The sequence below is a fragment of the Rhipicephalus microplus genome, chromosome 9 (genome assembly GCF_043290135.1).
Source record: "Rhipicephalus microplus isolate Deutch F79 chromosome 9, USDA_Rmic, whole genome shotgun sequence".
Lineage (NCBI taxonomy): Eukaryota > Metazoa > Arthropoda > Arachnida > Ixodida > Ixodidae > Rhipicephalus > Rhipicephalus microplus.
In genome coordinates this window covers 13,120,462-13,145,587 of record NC_134708.1, presented here as the reverse complement: position 1 = coordinate 13,145,587, position 25,126 = coordinate 13,120,462, and the positions used below count along the sequence as shown (strand labels likewise).

At 45.4% G+C, this 25,126-nt stretch overlaps 2 protein-coding genes across 2 annotated transcripts; both read right to left on the bottom strand.

Moving 5' to 3' along the window:
* Positions 1-1,949: 1,949 nt before the first annotated feature.
* LOC142772184 (uncharacterized) lies at positions 1,950-9,409 on the bottom strand. The gene is made up of 5 exons (XM_075874346.1): positions 9,342-9,409; positions 6,645-6,784; positions 4,871-5,196; positions 3,196-3,469; positions 1,950-2,111 (listed from the first exon to the last, which is right to left on the bottom strand). Exons 1-5 carry the CDS (start codon positions 9,355-9,357, stop codon positions 1,950-1,952), a joined length of 918 nt encoding a protein of 305 aa, XP_075730461.1. The 5' UTR covers positions 9,358-9,409.
* A 1,723-nt stretch (positions 9,410-11,132) lies between these two features.
* Positions 11,133-24,553, bottom strand: LOC119164877 (phospholipid-transporting ATPase ABCA3-like). The gene is made up of 11 exons (XM_037417080.2): positions 24,252-24,553; positions 23,239-23,392; positions 22,221-22,346; positions 21,320-21,577; positions 19,727-19,971; positions 18,593-18,751; positions 17,746-17,904; positions 15,314-15,495; positions 13,841-14,014; positions 12,324-12,546; positions 11,133-11,384 (listed from the first exon to the last, which is right to left on the bottom strand). Exons 1-11 carry the CDS (start codon positions 24,522-24,524, stop codon positions 11,151-11,153), a joined length of 2,187 nt encoding a protein of 728 aa, XP_037272977.2. The 5' UTR covers positions 24,525-24,553; the 3' UTR covers positions 11,133-11,150.
* Between the last annotated feature and the right edge of the window lie 573 nt (positions 24,554-25,126).

Below are 25,126 nucleotides of genomic sequence, written 5' to 3'. Positions count from 1 at the left end.
TATACTTTATACATTTCTATTGAGGTTTTTGGACAACTAAACTGACGCTTAACGGGGCGGTCTGGAAGGCAGCAAGGAGTGTTACTCGGTATTGGAGCCACTTAAAATAAACCGATTCATAGTAGAACTTAAAATCAGGAATGATCATGGCGTCAAGCAGCCACTTTTCATCCCAACACAACTCTTATTGAAGCACAACCTCTTCACTTGATCTCACTACTGTGCTTACAAAAGTTGGTTGGCCCATTCTATGACCTCACCCCCCCCCACCCCCTCCCCGCTCCAGCCTCGGCTGCTCTCGGTTCACCGGCTTGTTCACATCCTCTAAGCCGATTGGCTTTCACATCTTCCTCGTTGCAAGTTGAGAGTAGTTCAATAACATTCTGCCCTGGTACTTGTTATACTTGCAGAAAACAGCAAGGCTAAACAAACTTACTATTACAAGATCACTTGCTAAGACGTACTACTTCTCCTGACTTTTGTTTTGTAATGTGACACTTCTTAACTCCTAGTTTCTTCGTTCTCCGAGGTCGTCTCTAGAAATTCGCTAATCAAAATCTCAAAGAAATTGACAGGAACGGAGAGATGAAAGTTTGTGATGAAAAAATCCATAGACAGTGTTTGTGGGGTCGGGCCAATGTTCCGACAAGATGATTCGTCTTCTTCAAGGCTAGAGCTATAGCCTTGTTCGTTCTAGCCTTGAATTAGTTGCAGCCTTGAAGACGACGTGCCCACTTGTCGAAAGGTCGGCTACAGCACACAACCACCGGACTCCTGTTTACGTATTTTCTAGTATGTTAGCGCCAACGGGTGAAGAAGCCAACGTAGTGCCACGATCGTCGCAACCATCATGCTTAAAGCCCAGAGCAATTCACCGAAAAAAGGAAGCCGATTACAGCGGCAATCAGTTCGAAGCCGTACGCAACGCATTAATACAAATCAGACGCGGTGTTTAGTATACCTTTCGAAGAACTCTATGTCCACCCTGAAGTGAGGACGTGCGCATTCCTGCTAATTATATGTGAACAATCCTACAGGTTTGATTATGATGTTCTGTTTGAGATTTTTCGCAGGTTTTCCCAACCAATATTCTGTTGTTAAACGAAATTCACTGCAAGGGAATTCACCTGGCATTATCATCATCGCACCGACGCAAAAAATGACGAGAATGAGGGCGGCGAAGAAGACCATGTACGGCACGGACGAAAGCTCCAGGCCGCGCTGCTTTGTCACCCTGCGTTAAAAAAATCGAGAACCTAGAATTTTCTTTGTACAGATTTGTAGGCAGTCTCATTGAGTGTTATCATTCCAGCTTGTCTCTGTGTATACAGCATACCTTGATTTTGATGTATATGCTAAAGCGTTATCGTAGGGCACGTCAACTCTTTCAGGTTTCGTGAGGAACTTCTCTTAAGTAGATCGAAGTTTATACGCAGACAGTATCATTACTCTGGTGGCTAGAAGCCGGTGTTATATCTGCTACATAGTCTCGAAAGTACATTTCCGCCATAATTCACCGTTTGCATTCCAGGTATTATATTTTCTTCAATGAAAAATTGCGACCCGATTGCCGGGGCTTCGGTTACCCATGTATATGAAAGATTCGAATGCACTGCGCCTAAATTGGGAGATTTCTCGACATTGACTGAACATTAAACAGTTTAAGAATAGGGTTCGTTGTTCTTAAAGTTATATAGCGTTTAATGCTACCACGAACGTGTCAAAGGCTATCCTCTTGAGTAGCCACAGTTAGTTACGTGGATTGCGCATAGTATCTAAGCAACGCAAACGATTTGAGCCCCAGTACATAACTGTATATCAAAACAGTGCGCAACTGTGGATTACAGTATGCGATTGCGGTAAGATCACGGAAAGTGTACCACCGGTTCCCTGTCTATAGCATCGTATTTTGTAATGGATGTCTTGTACAACCCTTAGTTTCAAATTGCCTACAGGATGCGATGGTTCTGGTCGTCCTCCGATAAGGCACACAGTCCGTGGAACTGGCCGCCTACGGCATCGTTTAGGTTGTGCCCTTCCTGGTTCGATCTGATGCTGCCAACGCTGCGCTGCCAGGAACCGGTGCTGCCTCGACGCGATTTCCGACTTTCCTGCAGTGAATCGATTGATATTGGATAGGCTTAAGTCACGATCAGAAATAGCCAGAAATTTAAAAAAAGCCAAAGTCGCGAACAAGATACTAAATTTGTGAAAAGAAAACCGGTAAATGTCACAGGATCAAATCGAGTCTGCATGATTGAGGGATAAGTGTAGATGTGCACAAAATGTAGAAGCAACCGGCTATACTTGCATCACGTGCAATATATACGTCATCAGGACTTCTAAGACTGTGTCCTCCGAAAGCAAAATAAAGATTACGGCACACATAACGTTAAGAAAATTCTGTATACGTAATACAAATACGCCAGATATGTTCTCCCGTGCCAGAAGCGCCAATACTGATGTTTTTGCGTCTATTTAGGGTTTGCATGTACTGAAAAATAAAAAAAAGGCTTGTGTGAGTGACGTCAAGAGAAGAATGGATGAACCTTGGTCAATTAGGGCATTTCAATGGGCACCACGAGATGGCAAGGCCCACCAAGGACGGCGGTGAAGCGATAGAATGAAGAAACTTGGAGGTTTAATGCACGGTGTGAAGCGGTGTTATGGTATAAGCGGGTAATAGAGAGTTGTAATGGTGAAATTTGGTGTAAAATGTAATCAGCTTTCGTATAACACGTTGTTTGCAATCATTGGGAAAGGCCTTCATCCTGCAGTAGAATGAAGAAGAAGAAGAAGAAGAAGAAGGCGGCTGCATTTCCGATGGAGGCGGACATGTTGTAGGCCCGTGTGCTCAGATTTGGGTGCACGTTAAAGAACCCCAGGTGGTCAAAATTTCCGGAGCCTTCCACTACGGCGTCTCTCATAATCATATCGTGGTTTTGGGACGTTAAACCCCACAAATCAAATCAAGAAGAAGAAGAAGAAGAAGAAGAAGAAGAAGAAGAAGAAGAAGAAGAAGAAGAAGAAGAAGAAGAAGAAGAAGAAAAAGAAGAAGAAGAAGAAGAAGAAGAAGAAGAAGAAGAAGAAGGAGAAGAAGAAGAAGAAGAAGAAGAAGAAGAAGAAGAAGAAGAGTTGAAGCACCTGTGATGAACGCCGTGCAACGCCGCCATTTCCCTGCGATTGGACGCGCACTCTTTCTTGGCAACGCTGTGGGCTTGGCCTCGAGAGTGGGTCGGTACGAGACCGTTGGCTGCCTTCGCACTCCGGTTCCGGCACTCCGATACCCTCGATTGTAGCGCCGGCGGTGGCGGCGGCCGTTTGGAGCACCTGAGGCGCGCCCACTACCGCGGGTGGCATCGCAAAAGGCGGCCGGATCCAGAAACCACTGTGATCCAGTACCAGAGATTCGTGGCCGACACCGTCCGTGCCGGCGAAGATCTCCGGTTCCATGGTGGTGCCTACTGTCCTGCGAGACCGAATAGACAGCACCAGTGACTTTGTCATCCTAAGCGGTCATGTCGACGTTGACGATAACTAGACATGCACAGGAAATTGTCTCAATCAGGATCATTTATTAATTTTTTTCACAATTCACGCCTGAAAATTAAACCTATTATAGTGAATGTTCTGAACTATTATAGTGAACAATCTGATATGTCGGGTCGTATAATCATCGTTATAAAGTTGAGGCCCCGTTTGGTCATGCCAACTTTCTTTTCGATGCTTTCGAACAAAAGACGGCCAAAGCGAAAAAAAAATTAGAAGTGCCTGCCCACCTCCATCGTCCCCACTTCAAGTGCTTGTTTGAACTAGCCGCTAACACACACACACACACACACACACACACACACACACACACCAATATATATATATATATATATATATATATATATATATATATATATATATATATATATATATATATATATATATATATATATATATATATATATATATATATATATATATATATATATATATATATATATATATATATATATATTGTAGTGGGGAATTCCAATGACCAGTGGGACCATCCCTGAGTGCGAAGCGCGAGCGTGTGCGCGAGCTGTAGACACTGGACTGCTCGAGTCCGTACCGGCTGTCTGCCTACTACATGGCGTCGCTATTTAACTCCCTTGCAATATACATATATATATATATATATATATATATATATATATATATATATTGTTTTAGCGATCACTCCCTTTTGTAACGCCTCCTGGCAGCCTAAATAAGTAAATACATTTGGCCCCACTGCAGTGGCATAGCAGTGCAAACCATCTGTGGTATAAAATCACAGCTCGTGTCAAGCAGACGAAGCCGTTTGGTAGAACTATGGAGTATACAGGGAGATCAACTAACAGAACAATGAAAGTATTCGGGAATGAAATACAATGCAGGATGGGGCGTCGCCATCATAAGAAAATATAGAATTGGTGTAAATGTGACTTGTTGCTGAATCGTTTGCTGTTATATTCATAGTGTTTCAATCAACCCACAGCCGTCCAGAGTAGTAAGTCTAAACACTGGCGTGCCACCTTCGATAGCTCTATCCATCCTCTCGCCAAGTTCAAATAATTGTTGGCATTGTGAACAAGCAGGCCCTGAAATGCAATGTTCTTGACTGTTTTCTCATAATCCACCTCAGAGAGGAAGAGACAAAGGAAGAAGAGGAAGGCTGATAGACGTGCTTCCAGACCTGCTTCCAGGAAATCAATGGTAGTGGCAACAGTAAGCGAATCACCACTCGGTTTTTCCACGCCAAAATAAGCCTATTGGCGTGGAAACTAAGTGGAACCATATTTGCGTTAGACAAACCTCACATCGAATTGTTGCTACGCGTATCGTGTGTCAGTGATACCTGGTTGCGGAAACCGCCTCAGTAGAAGTGCCCCTTGAGGTCCAGGAAGTGACGGATCTCCTGCACCGGTAACAGTCGCGTTGACTCCTGGGCCACACCAGCCCCGAATTCACAGTTGGCAGCACGTCCAGACGATGCTGAGCACGTGGAGACAGTGACCGAGGCGACCTGCAGTGGTAGCGTGGTGCAGCTGCGCGACCAGGTCGCCTTGGCATACCACGTGATCGTGCCCATCCAATCGGAGGAAGCGCGTGAAGGCCGCAAGGGCGTGGTGGCAACGGTGGTCGATTCGGACTGATCGGCCATCCGGGAGGCTCGAGCGGTTGCTGCATGGACGTGATAGGAGAGATAGTCAGAATTCGTGTCACACGAAAATGCGTTGAACGAGGTAATAGCGCATATTCATCACGAAGAAATTCACGGCAATCTGACAACATATATGTCGTCATATCATCCTTACTGAATATATATGTTGTTATTACCCAGGATTCTCTGTCCCTTTTTTTTTTCTTTTACAGTACAAGCTGTATATCGCTAGGAGAAACGAAAGACCGTTTGACAACGGTGTCACGAGTAGTTTTCATTGGCTGTGCTATCAGTTACGTAGTTTTCACCGTCATACGCAAGCACGCGCCCCATTGGCTGCGTTGTGAGTGACGTCGTCCATCCCGTCGCAGCACGGCGCCAAGCACACCCGCTTCTACTGAGAGTTTCCACATGGGTAAGCCACGGACAACTCTAGAAGTGCGCCGACAGTGGGAATGTGAGAGAGCTCTCAATCACCGTGCTGATGGCGCAGTCCGGATACAAAAGCAGGCACGGGAGGCCAACTGCTGGTAGCAACTGCTTACCGATGATGCGGCGACCTTCCGCTAAATGGCGAACGCGAATACAACCACCGGTGGCGTGCGGATCCTGTAAACTAGTTAGCTCGCGACGTTAAACGCTTGCAACAACGCCATGCCAACAACGCCATGCCAAACAAGCGGCGTTGCAGCATCAACGTGATGTTGGCCGGAGCACGTTCAGCGGAAGTTTCACCAGCAACACTTTGGCTTCGGCTGCGACGTCTGTGACCGCCACTGGTTCGAGAACAACCAGTGCATTCAACCGATCATTAAACTCCTCCATGACTGATAATGCGAGGCACAATGTGCGGCATGTGAAATAAAAACTGTGGTAAACCTAAGCCGAACGTTTGTTTATGCTTATTAAGAAACACGAAAATGTAACCAATAATTGTGAAAGGCTTCAGTGCAGCGTTGGGTTGAACCCACAGCTAAACAACGGGGCCGCCTGTTTCAGCTTTTGCTGGTTAACCATTTGTACGGAATGCTTGGGCGGTGATATCGTTTTCTTTTTGTTTTTGCAAATGACAAGTACTGGCATCGGCAATAACGTGGTGTGACGTCACTGACTAAACATTTCAAAACTAACACGTCAAGGATGACGAGTCTTTTATGATGAAGATATATGTCCGCCTATCGGAAAGCTGATTAGCCTGTCTGAGGCACTTACTCCTGCTCCAATGAGCTTTACACAATGTATATCTTGCAGAGCACAATTAAAGAACGAGGCAGAAACTCCCTTCCGCAAAGCTGCCTTAAAATATTGCTTGAAATATCATGTTTCTTGGGACAACGCCGAAATCCAGTGAATAAATATTTGTGAAGATTCACTCTTTATAAATAAGTCCTAAATCGTCGCTATCACTTGACAAAGCGTGGTCTCATTCTCGGTGCTCGTCGTAAATGTGAAGGTAGCTGGAACGTACCCTGAAGAACACAATGCCGAGAAGACCCCTGACTTGCTTTTTGGTCAGCGGGGTGTGCCTCTGTCCTGCATTTAAACGTGTCCGACTCTTTTTCGGGTCCTCCTCTTCTTTCTTGGACGGATCATTCTTCTCTTCATCAGCTGCACACGCGACGTACGCAGTGCATATTAAGGCACAACAGCTTTAGGCGCGTAAAGCAGGCTGCTATGAAATTTCTGTTCTTTTTGTTTTATCGTGATCGCATAAACGTAAATGAACACGCGCACTTGAAACCGCGGCATCGTCATTCCCGTTTCGTGATAAACACATCGAGCAACACGTCACACGCAGCAACACATTCGAATTTTGATTTTTTTCCCCTGCTTCTGTTGAAACGCGAAGTGCTTTGCCCTGGGAGATTATCGACATGGATAATCTAGAAAGCTCTGTGGAAAGTGCATAACTATTTTTTACGCTGTCGTGTAGTTATGTGCTTATTCTTCATTCTTTAACTTTTGCTTAAAAGGCTGTTGAATTCTTCGTTGTATCAATTGTCATTGGGATTGTTGTATCAGTTATCGCGTGCAATTGGATCTATTGTGTACATTGCACTAATCATGTGTTTTTTTTTAGATCCCCTCCATCTAGCGGCCTGTGAAAAGCCCCCCCCCCCCCGCCCCTCTAATGATAGTACACAAATAAAAACAAAATAAAATAAGTATATTGCTCCCCTCAAAGATTTCCCGCTCTTTTTCAATGAGAAAGAAATTGTGACGATCCCCCACGGTGATCTAGTGATTGCGGTACTATAGAATGCCGACCCGCAGATTACGGGATCGAATCACGGTCGCGGTATCCACCTTTTCGATGGAGGCTGAAACGCGTGACACCCGTGTTCATGTTCAAAACAGAGGTAGTGAAAATTTTCGGAGGCCTCCACTACAGAATCCCTGATATTCATATCGTGGGGTTGGCAGTTAATAAAGGGGAACTCCGGATTATCCGACCATACTTAAATAATGCTGTTTTCAAATAGTATTGACAGTCCTGCAACAGCTATGGTGGTTAATTTTGCCCAGCAGCACTTTGGCTTCGGCTGCGACGTATGTGACCGCCAGTGGTTCGAGAACAACCAATGCATTCAACCGATCATTAAACTCCTCTATGGCTGTTCATGCGAGGCACAATGTGCGGCATGTGAAATAAACACTATGGTTTCAATTATGCAATGAACGAGAAGTCAAAACAGAAACCAACACAGGTAGCTGTTCCACCCTCAATGATGGGTATCGGATGACGTCACGAGAATCCATCTCCTATGACGTCACGAAATCCGCTACACCCCGCCACGGCTGGCCGGGGTGTAAACACAGCTCTCGTGCCTCCTCTGACGCGCGAAAAGCAAGTTGGCGATGTCATCCGACGCGGAATACAGCTGTGACAGGTCGTCTGAACTTATCGGCGACTAGTTCAGCGAGGATTGCAGCTAGCATCTGAGCGTGGAAGCATCGCCTTTTGATTTCGACCCCCGGCGCCTGAAGCGCCTGACGTGCCCCGAATCGATCTCTTCGTTGCTAAACATTTAGGACCCGACATCAACGACGAACAACACGTTGTACGCAGCTGACAAAATGGAACTGTGCTCATCGCCTCGTAGAAGAAAGAACGTGCTGCATCCGTCCGCTTGGAAATGCGCGCTTTTCGAAAAAAAAATAGTAGGTGCTTACGTCACATAAACAGGGTGGCCCGCTTTAGCAAGTGTGATTCCAGAATCGGCGACCAATTTTAAATTTTTAAAATTTTTTAATGTTGTGTGACTTACGGTTGTATAATTTGGCACTTATCACCATGGTGCCGACGACAACACATGTTAAAAGTTTTAATGAAATCGGTGGATATGGGAAAAAAAAAACGCCGGAGTTGCCCTTTAAACGTCAACAATTATTATTTTTGGAAAATTGCAACGTTGCGAGATTTAGCTGTGTGACAGTATATGAATAGGTGACGTAAGATTTGAAACGTTAGTTATCAAAATGAAATAGGTCTACTAATGATTTAAAGTCATATGCACATCATCGTACCGTATCATGCACTTCGTTGCAATAAAACTTGCATATCTGCTATATCGGCCCCTCCACGGTGGTCTAGTGTGGCTGAGGTACTCGGCTGCTGACCCGCAGGTCACGGGATTGAATCCCGGCTACGGCGACTGCATTTTAGATGGAGGCGAAAATGCTGTAGGACCGTGTGCTCAGAATTGGTTGCACGTTAAAGAACCCCAGGTGGTCGAAATTTCCGGAGTCCTCCACTACGGCATCTCTCATAAACGTATGGTGGTTTTGGGACGCTAAACCCCACATATAAATCAAGATTGCTATATCATGAGTGTCGAGTTCACGTCGGACCATGAGCTACCATTTACATACCAGTGTAGTCGGTCTGCTTGGGAACCCCACAATATGGGCTCAACCACTAAATTCACACAAGCTCGTCGATCGACCTCACATAAAGTTTAGCTCATAGTGAAAAGTCAGGCATACGCTCGTACTCGCTGACTGCTACGGATGAAGTCGATTCAAACCGTTTGTGGGATCTGCCGGGATATTTCTGAACGAAACGCATCGCTCACACTTTAGGTACACAGGAAGAGGCTGACGACACGATCGTAGTATAGCTCCGCATCGGGCCTGGTTGTTTCATGATTGCGAGTGAACTTACGCTGTTTGCCTTCCATTGCTTCACTCAGGGGCGGAAGACACGGTGCACTACGAACCACTGGCCTTCTTCTTCGTCTTCCTTCAAACCCTGTTCCGCGTTCAAGTTTCTCCCGGATATCGCCGCTGCCAGTGGTGGTGATGATAATGATGATTCTGCAAGAAGTATTGGCAGCTACCCACTATAGCATGTGGGCCAAGAATCAGACGGATAGCGCGATCCGACTGGCCAGTGAAGAAGAAGGTTGTTGTTATGATGACAAGCCACAAGTATAGCGCGTACCCATTAAGGTGAATGTGTCATTATTCGGGCGGCGAGAGTACAGCTAACAACAAGCTGTTACACTATAAGAGCATGAAACGAAGGGAAGAACGCGATGGTTTATTATAACGATCACTGCATTTAATTTTCGCCTCCATTGAAAACACTTAACATTTTCAACTCCATCGAAAATGACCTGTGAAGTGCCGTTAATATTCCATGACAAGATATAGCTGCCGCAAGGCACGTTTCTTTCAGCCCACGTCGTACTTAAGGTATGACCGCAACTTCCTTCACTGGTCTTCTATAATGGTAGCCCTGCTAAAATTTCTGACTGGAAGAGTTGACGAATTATGATACGTAAACTATGATTGCGTGACCTGCACAGGCACTTTTATGCGCTTGTCCTTGCCTTCCAAAGTGGCTCTACATTAAAAATAATTTGGCAAGGGGAACATTACAAGGAGAACCTCAAGAACTCGTTCTGCCTCGTGACTAGAAGCAAAAAAAGAACGATCATTTAAGTTCCAGCTCTTGATTTCATTTATAATGATTGGACAAGCCTGATGCCTTCACGTAGCACGCGAGGTATTATTGGTCAGCTGCCAGCTCCTGAAAAGAACACGTGGTACGCGTGATGCCAGCAGGCAACAAAGAGTTCCACACTCGCCGTCATGGCTACGGGCGGTGCTGATACCACCACCCCGCTTAAAGGCACATAATATACAACCGATACGGGGAATGGTCTGACCACCGCCAACATTGAGCACCGGGCCAGTCATTGCCAGGTAGCAGGTTTGATCCCCGCCAGCAGCAAGTTTTATTTCCGTGCGCTTCACTGTTTTTCTAATTTAGGTAGTAATTACAATAAATAACGTCCCCAATAATTCCCCAGGCTTGATTGCCTGTTGGTTCTCATCAATGTTGTTTCTAACAAAAATAGAGAGAAAAGAAATGTGCCCTTAAAATTTCGTTTTCATCGTTCATTACAATCACTTCTTTGTAGTCAAGAGTTCAACGAGAGTTCGTTTGGCCAGCTACCATATTATGATGAGGATGAAAATGCGATAATTAACCAAGTCACGGTCAAAACACAGATGCTTCGACACCCACATGGGTTCCTGGATCACACCTGGTATGATTTAAAAACCCGTACAGATCCCGAAAAGTCGCTGTGTGGTCATCTAGACTTGGTAAATGAGCGCACCTTCATCCCCAGGTCACTTTTTTGTATAAAAGATGATGATATATGGTGTTGTTTGATGAAAGAGTCTTTTCATGGCCAAATAGCACCAGGTCATAAGACAAGAAGATATGAACAATGATTATATAATTGTATAATTGGCACTTATCACCACGGTACCGATGACAACACTTGTTAAATGTTTTAATGAGGTAGTTTAATGAGGTAGTGAAGTTTTAATGAGGTAGTCTTATACGTGGCTGTATACGAAGAAAATTGTGGATTTAGCTTGCAGCTTTAATTTAGAAGTCTGCTAATAGTACCAAAAATCAAGCAGGCACACAACGCGATAACGCTCAGACGCCTGTTTATATTCCCAGTGCTGCGGGTGCTATGATGGACCGGGTCCCTGGTGCCCCGCGAGCAACCGCGGCCGCAGCCTCACTGGCCTCCTTCCTCGTGACGCTCAGGAATATCTGCTCCAGCGACGTGTCTGTGATGAAGAAATCCTGCAGCTTGAACTTCTTCTTGATGCGCGCCATGCGGGTGAACATCTCGCTCCACAACACGCGAACGTGACACAAGCGAAATTCCAGCAGGCCCTGCAGAAAACAGACGAGGCTCTCGCTAAGCAATATCGGTAATCGAATTCCCGTCAACCAAACAAAAAACAAACCAATGTTGGTAATCGTAATCCCATTAACAAACAAACAAAAACAAACAGACAACAACAACCACACCAGCAACAATGACGACAACAATAAAACTGAAGCAGAGACTATTTCCGGACAAATGCACGCAGTGAAAACCTTAGGACAGCGAAGCTCTAAGAGCGAGTGAATTTGATTGGCTGGTGAGACCACGTGGTGTCGCAAATGTGCCTCTAGATTTCAAAGACGCGCGCTTACATACTGCGCTAATCATCATCATAATCATGATCATCATCATCTGGTCTTATTTTATTCGCATGCCCCTCTATTCAGGTGACCTACATGACGCCTACTACTTCTAATAGCACTAACAGTACGACGATGGTGAAAGCAGCCGTGGCGGTGAAACAGTTGTAAAAGCCGATTACGGGGAAGGGACAGGCAGCTGCTGTGTAAGCATTACATTGAATAACTCCGCCTGAGTACCACAGGGCAGGTAACACCAAGAATACACTTGGCTACAAATCAGATATACGCCATTTAAGTTAGCCAGCACAAGCTATTGTCTTTGGCGAACAGAATAAACGCTCAAGCGTTTATTATTATTATTATTATTATTATTATTATTATTATTATTATTATTATTATTATTATTATTATTATTATTATTATTATTATTATTATTATTATTATTATTATTATTATTATTATTAAGTACACTCTAGCTCCAACCCTGACGTTGTTTTGAATCTTCCTGTCAACGTACTACACTCATTAGTAGATATTTGTTTTCACTCGAAAGTACTGTGTTGGGAATCAAGGGCACGTCTTTTTTTATTATGCTATTTAAAGAGTGGCGGCAGCCAAGATAAACAGCGTATGAAGGCCCACCTCGTAGCTGTGCACAAGTTCGGCCTCCTTGAAGTTCTTGCGTACGTCCTCGGCCACCTGGCGCTGATAGAAGAAGTCCTGCTTGCGGTCAGGGTATGTCTTGACGCTGATGGTGTAGCCCTTGCCGAACTTCTGCTTCAGGTGCACCAAGGAGCCTAGGCACTGAAGTCGACCACCGCCTAGGATTGCGATGCGGTTGCAGAGGAATTCCACGTCCACCAGGCTGCGACGTTTGGCAGTATCCGTACTGTTGCGTTAAAAGGTACTGACACGAAAAATTTTATTTTTTTAGGTTAGCTTAAAAGCCAAGTCAAAAAGCCCAGAGAATGTATACTTCTGAGTGAGCGCACTATGAAAAAAACGTAGCTAAACCGTCTTTCTAGAAATCGGTATAACACGAAAGTGCAACCTGTCTTCACAAAAGTAGCTGAGTGTTTATTGTTTCGCCACAAGCATCGCGAAAGAATGGATGCAACAGCAATAAATTATTAAGTCCCGTGAAGAATAGCAAGCAGCTATGGAAACCTGCAGCACGCATTTCATGCATAAAGCACGCCCAGAATTAGCGTACACATGATGAGAGCGGACTAACAATTGCCATAGCTGGGCCCTTGAAGCAAGAAATACGCGTGAAACAAACACACAAGTGTACACTGGACCAGCGCGAACAACTGTCACAATTCGTACTTCGTGTGTGAGCAGCGTGATCCTTATGTAAAAGCGACCGCTACAGCGAGTGAAGTGACCTTCGTGGTCTCCCGAATCACGAGTCTGATAAGGATCTTTATGTAAACGCGGCCGCTACAGCGAGCGAAGTGACCTTCGTGGTCTCCCGAATCACGAGCCTGATAAGGATCCTTATGTAAACGTGGCCGCTACAGCGAGCGAAGTGACCTTTGTGGCCTCCCGAATCACGAGTCTGATAAGCGCGCAGGAGAGACCACGCTCCGTGGAGGCGACGACCTTTTCACGACCCCATGACCAAAGTTTTGTTGTATCCCGTAATTCAGCATACGCAGCAGCCTTCGACTAATGCGAGGTCATTACGTTAGCAAAGAAAACAAACGTTCTGGTTCGGCGTGTTCTCGAGTCAAAGGCTTGTATACGACGACATACGCGTATACTAATGGAGAAACACAAACAAGGCACATGTGCGTCGTTCTCACTGACAGGTCAGAGGGAAAGTGCCTGGAAAGTATTTTAGCTGCACATCGATTAGTAGCGACATCTTCAGACACTCCGTCAACTAAGGCGCTCCGTGATTGACTCCGGCAACGCGCAACGGCACGCTGCCAGAACCCATTGCCGAGTTCATGTTACGTATACACGTTGAATTTAATGGTTATTCGTATACACTACGCCTTCGTTGGAAAAAATGAGCATGATGTCTAAAAGATGGCATGCGCGAAATGGAAACCACACCATAAACATCTAAACATGCTCGATTGTGCGTGGAGCATTCATAAATGTATGTTATTCCGCACTATGAAAAACCTACGACAGATAGATCAGCCTACCTATGCGATGTGAGCACGATGGAGTGCTTGGTGACCTTCTGGAGCGCACTGATGTAGTTGACGATGCGCCTACGGGACGTCGTGGCGATTCCGGCGTACGGCTCGTCCAGCAGGACCAGGCGAGGTATGCCCAGCATCGACAGGCACAAAGACAGCTTGCGCCTGTTGCCAGCGCTGCATCACACGCATGAAGCAAGGCATTTTACTTGCAGCTAACAATTTGTGGCTGCATGCGTGTGACGTTTTTTTTAAGTCTGTTAATGGGCACTCACAAAATAGGATTTTTATTTTGTATCAGTGATTAACCGTTTCACGATAGCAAAAGTACACGCTTGCTGTGAGAAACCGAAGGCGCTTGGCCAGCTTGGGGAAACGCGCAAAAAGTAAACGCGGGTGGCGACAAGCCTGAAAATTCCGCACCGGTTGCCATGACGCCACAGATTTCGATGACGTCTACTGAGTACTACGCAGTTATCAATCACTAAAATAAGTGCATTGCCTTATAGGCAGCCAGAATCTTAGCGCAGCATGTTACAGGAAATTGAGTTTATCCTATGCGGACAAAATGCAAAAGAAAACAGTATAAAATCTGCGACGTAAACTTCAGAGATCTCGGGGGGAAACTTAAAAGTGATTGATTGATTGATTTGTGGGGTTTAACGTCCCAAAACCACCATATGATTATGAGAGACGCCGTAGTGGAGGGCTCCGGAAATTTTGACCACCTGGGGTTCTTTAACGTGCACCCAAATCTGAGCACACGGGCCTACGACATTTCCGCCTCCATCGGAAATGCAGCCGCCGCAGCCGGGATTCGAACCCGCGCCCTGCGGGTCAGCAGCCGAGTACCTTAGCCACTAGACCACCGCGGCGGGGAACTTAAAAGTGAGACATGTGACATTGTACTTCTCATGTATAATTTAAAATAAGACGGTGACATTAGTAGCACTATAGTTCAAAGGGCATAATTTGTCAGTATGAAACAATTTTTCTCTCATTTTTTTCTTCCATTAAATGGCTGGAGCTTTTTGCGCGTCATATGCGACTTGGATATTCAAATAAGATGAATATGTCAGTTTATATAACAAAACATTCCCCGCTATTTACAGACAATACGTATAGGCTCCACTGAAAAAAAATGGCATTCCTTATTTTATGTTATTTAAAATCAGGCATATATACCTTTATGACAAATGGAAGAAAAAAAAATAGGGTTGCTTATTAGTGTGTTTCAGGACGGAAGAGCGCGGCATGGCTGTTTTTCCGTAGTCACGCACTCATTCTTCAACTTTCGAGCCTTAAATATGTCAGAACAGTTTTACGTTAAGCCTCAAAATTTCTTCAAATATTCAAGTTAAAATATAATTTATGGTAGACTCTTCACATTTCCCCGGTAATGGCAGCGGGCGTTTTGTCAATTGCGTTGCGTATAAGTTCTCATTCGCAGTAATGTCTTGCCATACAACAACGCACCTGTACGTGGATACAAGCAGCTCTCCGATTTCGTCCAGGTGGAAGACGTCCAGCAACGTGTTCACGTATTCGGTTGTCATGGAAACGCCTACGAGACGCCCGTATAGGATGAGCGTCTCAACACCCGTGAGCAAATCCAGCAGGCCGTCACGCTGCGGGCAGTAGCCGATGTAGCGCTGGAACTGCGTTCATGTGCACATGCGGAACAGCAGGATTGAGTGAACTGACAGTGTTTCGTGTAACTCGTAGTAACTACAGTATTAGTTTCTAGGAAATTTAATATTTCCAAACAATCAAGCAAAAAAACGTGGCCAATCTCCCTATGTAGGAATCGGTATAACTCACAAGTGCAACGTGTTTTTACAGAGGTAGTTGAGCGTTTATTGCGCATTGTTTCATATACAGCAGCAAATTTCAAAGTTACGTTAAGAGTAACAAGCCGCTCAAAGCTTGCAGCGCACCCCCCTCCCCCCCAAAAAAAGCACGCACCAAATTAGCATACACAGGACGAGTGCGGACTAACAAGTGTCACAGCTCGACACCTAAAACACACAGTTAAATAAGAAACGCGCACGAAACGAGTGCATAAGCATACACAGGACAAGCGCGAACAAAAATTCTTTCTGCGTCGTGTGTCAGAGCGCGCTCCTTTCGTAAAGGCGGCCACAAAAGCGTGCGAAGCGATCTCCCTACTCTCTCGTATTAACAGTCTGATAAGCGCGCACATAGGAGAAACCACGCTTGGTTGAGGCGGCGCTTCGTGGAGGCGACGACTACTAGAGCGGGCCAATTTATAGAGTAAGTATAGAGCATATACAGTAACTCTACCCAACTAGAGCCCGTCGCGCCATCTCGCCACTGATAATGAAAACGCGCTAAAGTTTCGAAGCTCTGATGATTCCTAAACGGTGTGTGGTGGCTTGCCGCTAGCACGCCAGAAAACATATGCTCCGTGGCGTAGTATTACAGTCTAGTTCACTATAGTAGTGGTCAACGCCGCGCGCTGAAAATGGAGAGGTTGCCGATTCGATTCCACGTGACATATACTTGACTTCAGTTTTTTTTCCTTGCAATCTCTTAGTATATATTTTTCTACATCACTTCAGTGACGGAAGTACGTCAGCGGAGCCGTGATGGACCCCGGCATAAAACACATTTGAGCTGAAAAAAAAAGGGGGGGAGGGGGTATAGGGCAAGCCAACTTTGCGTGTGCATGTCTGACATATAACGTTTCTTTATTTTCTTTGCATTGAATCGCGCCATGATCCGTTCTAACATTTTCTTTCTATATATGGGAATTGAACCTTGACACAAATATTTTGCAGCGTAACGCTTCTGTTGCTGCAGGCTTCAAAACCAGTCATGCGCGAGACAATGAAACACAACAGTGAAAGGCAACCAAGAAATGTGGCAACGTGAAATGACAAGTAATCTCTAGAAAAGGATCAGATTGCCATATCAGAAGTGGTTGGTCACCAACCAATCTGCAATAAAAAGAGCATCGATTATTGTAAAACGGTGCGTATGAATACGAATGTAACCGGCACCCTTTTCAGTGCCGCTCTACACTACTTCTGCTCACGCATTACTGCTGCTTATCGCATATAACGCCGCTGCCAACACCCATGTTCATGACTACCATAGAATTATTACGGACGGCTGCTCTCCCATAGTTGAGTACGAAGTACTCGAAATCGTTAGCCACTTTCTCTATATACACACACTTGGTGAAATATTTGACTTTCGGAGGGACGGCTTTTTGCTCTCCCGTAGTAGAGTACATCGTACTCTAAATCATTAACAACTTTTTCTACACACACGTCTACAGATTCATTGCCGATTCCCCACATCGGCTTGGTTGCTTTTAGCGGGACGGCTCAGTGCTCTCCCATAGTCGAGTACGAAGTACTCGAAATCATTAAACATTTTTTCTAAACACATTCACATTAAAATTTGGCCGGGATCTGTGAACTTCGCCGCAAATTTCGAAAGACGATTGTCTTCTGCTGGCCGTCTTTTTTGCGCATAGCGTCGCATTTCCAGCGCAGTGCAAGAAATATCAATGCTTTTGGAATTGCGTGTCTTTGTATTTTATAATAAAAGGACACACCATCTAATACTTACGCATTGGTTTTGCGCCTCAGATAAGCGTAACATTTGCGTTTTGATCGACAATGTTTACAAGTATGAACGCAGCCACCAAATCAAAGACGGCTGAGCGTTGAGGAAGTGCTAAAACGTTCGTCGGGTGACTGATTTGTATGACAGACAGACAGAACAAAATTTCTGCGTTCAGGTATCCCAGAAATAGCCAAATTAGGGACGGCTCACTGCTCTTCTATAGTTAAGTACGAAGTACTCGAAATCGGTAACCACTTTCTTTATACACATCTCAAGAAAGACTATCGTCTTTAAAAGCAGAGGCAACCAACCTGCTGTCTTTCGTGCACAATTGAAAAGCCCGCGGCGAAGGCGTCCCCTTCGTGCGGCAGCATCTGGCCCGTCAGTATGCGGAACATAGTCGTCTTGCCCGCGCCGTTGACGCCCAAGAGGCCGAAGCACTCGGCGGGGCGGACCGTAAAACTCAGCCCCTGCGTGCAAGCAAACAGGGACACCTTGATTGGCGAGGTTTAACGTCCCGAAACCACGATGTTATTAGGGGAGACGCCGCAGCGGACGATTCGGGAAATATTGGCGGTAACGTGCCCCTAAAGCTATAGGCACTCATGCCTCCAGCATTTCGCTCCCATCGAAAGCAGGAATATAGCCTCCATCGGAAATATTTTGTCACGATTCGACCTCCTGACCTTTGGGTAAGCCTAACAAGGACACTTAAACAACTGCCGGATTTCCACTGCGTCATTAAATAGACCTGCAGTCAACAAGTCTAAATTTTAACAAAAACAGTTGATACATAGACGACTACGGCAAAAAACGGCGCAAAAACGTATGCACCACAAGGAAACAGGGTAGTCTCTTTTAAAAAATTACTATAAGAATGGGAATCTTCAACACTTCTTGTAAAAAGTGAATATATTCCCGATTGAAAGCATGCTCTACTAAACACTCCTTTAATTTTTACTGAACATTCGGACAAGGTCCGATATGATGCTTAACGTATCAAAATAACGCATCTGTTTAACGAGCCCGTTTCATGAACCAGCCTCACTCAGTGAATAGTTCACACACTCCGTCTGTGCCGCTTTAGGAAACCCGCCATAGATGTTGTGAGAGCGAAGTTCGATTGGTAAGCTCATCTCTAGACCACGAAGCACTTGCCTGTAGCACTTCGTGGGTGTCGACGTAGCCGTAGGCCTTGTAGAGGCGGCGAGCGTACATGAAGGGCCTCGGAGTAGCTGGTGCCACTTTACCGAGCGCAAGTTCGCTGACCAGTTTGTCCTCTTGCAGGACGTCGGTGTCCTGGAGCTTTCCCGTACGCTGCACGCAAGTGTTGCCATATTCGTGTTGTCCGGTTTTGCGAGATGCATCATTATCTTATTAGAAGCAAGACAGACAGACAGACAGACAGACAGACAGACAGACAGACAGACAGACAGACAGACAGACAGACAGACAGACAGACAGACAGACAGACAGACAGACAGACAGACAGACAGACAGACAGACAGACAGACAGACAGACAGACAGACAGACAGACAGACAGACAGACAGACAGACAGACAGACAGACAGACAGACAGACAGACAGACAGACAGACAGACAGACAGACAGACAGACAGACAGACAGACAGACAGACAGACAGACAGACAGACAGACAGACAGACAGACAGACAGACAGACAGACAGACAGACAGACAGACAGACAGACAGACAGACAGACAGACAGACAGACAGACAGACAGACAGACAGACAGACAGATAGACAGATAGACAGACAGATAGATAGATAGATAGATAGATAGATAGATAGATAGATAGATAGATAGATAGATAGATAGATAGATAGATAGATAGATAGATAGATAGATAGATAGATAGATAAGAATGGGGTGGAGCACATTCGGCAAGCACTCTCAAATTATGACAGGTAGATTGCCACTATCCCTCAAGAGGAAGGTATATAACAGCTGTATCTTGCCGGTACTTAGCTACGGAGCAGAAACCTGGAGACTTACAAAGAGGGTTCAGCTTAAATTGAGGACGACGTAGCGAGCAATGGAAAGAAAAATGGTAGGTGTAACCTTAAGAGACAAGAAGAGAGCAGAGTGGATTAGAGATAGATAGATAGATAGATAGATAGATAGATAGATAGATAGATAGATAGATAGATAGATAGATAGATAGATAGATAGATAGATAGATAGATAGATAGATAGATAGATAGATAGATAGATAGATAGATAGATAGATAGATAGATAGATAGATAGATAGATAGATAGATCTATTTACCTGCTTTCCTGGGCCAAGGCCATGCGCGATGTGCAGCGCAGGCAGCTTGGGAACGTACAGATGGTGGGTTTCTTCGGGCAGGCTCAACCATCTGTCTAGCTGCAGGTGCCAAGACTCGATGCAGAGCAACAACAGAAACACCACGACGCCTTCGATTAATAACGTGAGGACCTCGTAGTAGGCCGAATAGGCGTTCACATCCAGGGGATGGATGGCGTACTCGTAAGGGTTCGGCTCGTGTAAGTCTGCGCACGATGAAGTTGTGGTCTTAAGCAATCATTTTATTGCGATGGCGATTATGTAGACACGCACCGCGGGTTTTGAATACGGCGTTGGCGTATAAATAGCGTGGCAGAAGAGTGAGAGAACAACCGGCCACCACAAAATGCTGCGAGTGTAGCTCACTGCTTCCCAGCCACTGGAAAGTGTTCAGGCATAATTATTCATCATTATCAGCCACTTACAGTACGAACGGAATGGGCATAATACTTTATAGATGTGAAGTGGGCATCTCGCTTATTTTCATAAAGACGTATAATGGCGCAGTGGATGCTGTATAGCTCTGAAGAAATGATGATTTATGGCGTAGTCGATGCCCTGTGGAAAACAAACTTCAAACACAGTTCCCGTTGCCGCCACACGAAGGCTAGTAATTATAACTATAGTTATGCCATACCAACTAGCCAAAGCTGCCACACTGCTTGTAGTGCACCACAATAGTCACCGCTATCAGCACCACAATCGTCAGTGATTTTTTAAAATTGCATTTGTCCTGTCTTTTATGCGCGTTACAAGAAAGGTTCTTCTGAATATGTCTTATCAGCAAGTCCGCATTGCGTCCCTCTTGAACTTCATCAGTTGTCATAATACTATGATAGTTCTGCTGTGATAGACTTTTAATAGTTGATGCCTTCAGCCACTCTTACTTGACATGTTACAGATGGTCATATTCTAAGTTCGTGATCGGTCGGGTTGAGGCTAGAGCCAGGATAAACGCATGTTTATACTCATCGACTACGATCTTCGTTCCGTGAAGGTTCCTGTAAATACAGTAGAGTGAACTTTGGCGCTTTAGTGTGCATGGGAGCTGAAATGCTTCATCGAGCATGGAACAATGAATAGGGCACAAATTTGTCTAATCTTCGTACTTCGCGCTCCTTTTCGCTTCGTGTGGCTTGGAGTCACTTTGTCATGAGATGACAATCGGCAATTTAGGCTCACCAATTCAAATCGGGCCACGAAGATTAACGATAGTTCAATCAGTTCATCCGAGACAAACGCAAAACACAGCAATAAACAAGTTGATAGAAATTGTAGCGCAAGCCCGAAAGTGTTGGAAGAAGGTGAGGAACGGAAGGCAAAGAGGGACGGAACTAGCGCGTGTGTTGTCCTTCTCTGCTTTCCGTTCCTTGCCTTCCGTACACTTTTCCTTCCAGCACTTTCGTTGCAGCCACAAGCAAGACAACCCACAAGCAACAGACCAGTTGCAGCCACAAGCCACAAGTGCGTTCGAAGTCCACAAGAACGAAGACTAGGCAAATCCGTGTGCTCTGTTCCCTGCGTCACGATGCTGCAAGTTTAAAGTGTACTCACGCTTGCAGCACTGCAGGAGCGACATCCGGCGAGTGGCGTCGGGCGCGTGGCAGTAGTTCTCGAGCTCGGCGCCGCCGGTGCGGCACAGCGAGTTCTCGTTGGCGAGCTCCAGTATCTTGATCATGCCTCGGGAGTATGAGTACGAGGGCAGGAGCCGCAGCATATGCAGCGCCAAGTGTATTAACGTGACGAGGCTGGAACTCATCGCGTTTGCGAAGTACGGCTCTACGAACACCGCACCGAGGCAGCCTGCGGACGCTGAAAAAAAAAGACGACCATAATAGGAACACGAGAATTAGATCTTAAAGGGGGTTAAACCTAAAAGGCAACGCTTTTTAAACATGGGCTCGAAACGTTCCAGGTCAGTAGTTGAGGTTCATGTGAGGATATGAGCCAAATGTGGTAACGCAGCAAGCGGCAGGAAATTTACTAATAAACTTCAAATCAAGTAAGAAATCACTGACTTTCTTCTGGACAAATTACGTCCCTTACCCTAATAAACTGCGTCACACGTCCAAAAGACGCGGCCATTGGTCGATTCGAATATCGTGAGCTACATAGTTGCCCCGGCTACCACGGTGAGGCATCGCGGATAAGTGAGCCTAAAGCCGTGAGTGTTCGAAGAAAAAAAAGTGCTCGAACAACAAAGTGCCGTTTCATCCACCCCCCACCCCACTCTGCATAGCTTTCAGAGTTTTTTCTTGGATCAACGTATACCTTGTTGAAGCACTGACAATTACTCGTCATTACTGGAAGTGTGCTTGTATTGCAACGTGCTTTCACCTTTTTGACGTCAGCAGAAACACCCATTACTGTCATGTGACGATGTACGCTGTTCCCCGCGGCTCATTTCAAAAGACATTCACAAGTGCAAACCAAAAAAAAAAGAATGGCTACTTACACACAATAAATGCCGAGATGACAAGCGTGGTGAATCCAACGTTAGGATTGTTGAATAGGAAGGAACATATGTAGATCAATGGAAGCGCAGCGTAGCCGTGCAGCAGGTTAAATAGGAAGATAAGTTCTGCGAAAGAAATAAGTATGGCAAGTGTAAGAGCGTCACCGTTTGCTGGCAATGCGGAAAGGATCAGCAATTGCAGCTGGTTGAAAGATACAAAAGGACTACTTTCTCGCGAGATTTTCAGAGAGTGTGTACTAAACAAGTTAATTTTAAGACACGTAGTTATTTCAGCCCCTGTGTAATTTTTCGTACGCTATTTCAATACTTTTTTTTCTGTCTACTTTCGTGTACTGTTCATATATTTTTCAAATAGCAGCGTCAGAATTTTAAGCAAATATGAATTTTTTTCAATACATTACCGGGCGTTGAAGCACGCAATGCGGTAGAAAATCCGTGTCGTTTTAACATACTGACGCCTAAATACTGGTAAGCCTATCGTTAAGTGAAACACATAATGGTAGTTTGAGAGGCATTGTGTTAGTGTAGGGTGGCTTAAATAACACACGTAGCTTTTTCTTTTAAGATCGAGTGATTCGATGTCATTGATCCGAACTAGTTCACAGTAACGAAATTTTCTTGAAATGATTCTACTTTCATAAAAAATAAAAGAATGAGATGAAAAATGTTTTCCCTAAATATGTACCGTAAAATATTGTACCCAGCACCTTCAACAACGTCACAGGCGAAATAGTACAGGCAGTCATGAGTTGACGTTTTCCCCAGAACCAGACCAGGAATAATGTTCTCTTCTTCCTTCACTTCTAAGCGAGTACATACCACTGCGGACGACTTATACGTAATGACATGTGGCAATATAGAATTTTCAAAATTCCGATTAACACGTTACTTGTATGAATGTGTCAAGCGTAGAGTGTCACTAATGGCTGCTTCTGGATATATGACGTTTCCACTTTTTATGAAACACGCAGCTCAAGAAAAAAAAAGTAGTACTCACGAATATCGCTCATCGTGAGCGGCGTTTGCGGAATAAAGAACAGCGGTGGCAAAATCGTCAACGCCGTCCCCATATAGAACATGAAATCGAAGGCAAAGTTTATCATCCAGTAGAGCAGCGAGCTGACGCCCGCGATCATGTGCAAATGCTTCACCTGCGAGCATGTGCGCCAACAAAAGTCATGGTACACTGGAACCGGCAACCAGTTCGTTAATTAACTACACCGAGTAGCGTCAGTGCTTCAGTAAGCAGTTATGTACAGTCGACAAGAAAAAGGTCATTGGGGTACCTTTTAACTTGCCTCTGGTGAATCGAAGGCGAAAGCCACATTTTAAATCTTAGTCGATCGTATCTATTTCTCCCCCATCCCTTCTAAGGGGCGGGGGATAAACCACATGAACACGTGAAGTCATAGAATTTCGAATATGACGCCACTGTGGTGATATATGATGACATCACCAGATAAAATCGTCGCTTGTTCACAAGTGTACCGACCCAGGAGGCAATGTAATCTATGGTGTCATCACACGATGGTGGTTACATCGTATGATGACGTCATTACAATTTTTCGCGTCACGCCTATTGACACGCATGACCACTTTTTTAATTTATCGAGTCATCTATGGTTTTTCCACTCAATAATACGGCAAATGACAGCGTGTGCCGAGATGTCCATCGGAGCCACCTGCTGTGCCACCTGCTGTGCCACCTGCAGGCCAATAGTTTAGATTTCGTGCCTCTTGCATAGACTGAGTCACCACTCAAAACGGTGGCGCTGACAATACGGGTAGTGTCACCTTGGCGTCGTGAAAAAAATGCAATCTAAATTTATTTTGCATCCCCAAGGACCTGACGATTACGTAATAATGTGCTACTCTATTTTTCACAAGTTTTAGGTTGGGCTTCTCCTTTATAAGCATGTTATAAAGAAAAAGCAAGCTTTACAGGCGCCTTAGCCAGAGACTGACATGCATTATGTACACCATCATCATTCGTCTTGCAAAGAGGCGTACCTGCAGCGCCCGCTCTGTGATGGGGAACATCACGAAGTTGCCACACATGAGGCTGGAGATGAGCGGAAAGAAGATGGAGCGCAGAATCTTTGGCAGCACGACGCGGTACGTGCTCTGACTGCGAATGTCCTCCTCGGTGCTCCTGGTGGCCGCCCCGCCGCGCTCTTCCTCGGTCCCCCGGGACGTGACGTCGAAGCCGAACTCTGCCGTCGTCACGTTGGTCACGTTTCGTAGCCGCGCGGTGTTGTACAAGCCAAGCAGGAGGGGCGCCATGTGCGGGATCTGGCCATTGTACCAAAGTACATCTCTGCGAAGAGTGGGCATGTCTTAAAGACGGTAGTCTTTTTTGGGGGGATAGTTCAATGCAGACATTTCGTCTGTCTGTGTCTGTCCGTTGGTGTCCTTTCAACGATTCGGCCATCCGGTGAAAGCTTAAGCCCGTGTCCAATACCCATCCACCTTGACCTGGTAGCTGCGTCCATGCTTGTGAACGGGGCCAATCAAAAAGTCAATATTACACATATTTGATGCACAACATTAATACGTAAAGTATTTGGTTGAGAGTTTCTTTATTTCGAAAGAGCACAGATAAGTGCTGATATCGAACAGTATACGGGCCTCTACCATTCCTCCTTCATCGAAACGCGACCGCCATGACCGGGACCAAACCCGTTACCTTTGCGCCAGTGGTCGAGCACCCTAAACGCTAAGCCACGGTGGCGGAGAGTGATAGACAACAGAAGTCAATGGATCAAACAATTACCCGTGTCCGCCTCGTTGAATGAGTGGCCAGAGCTCAGCTGCTGGTTCGAAGGTCTGGCCACGGCGGTCGCATTTTGATGGAGGCAGAATGGTAGAGGCCCATGGACGGTTCG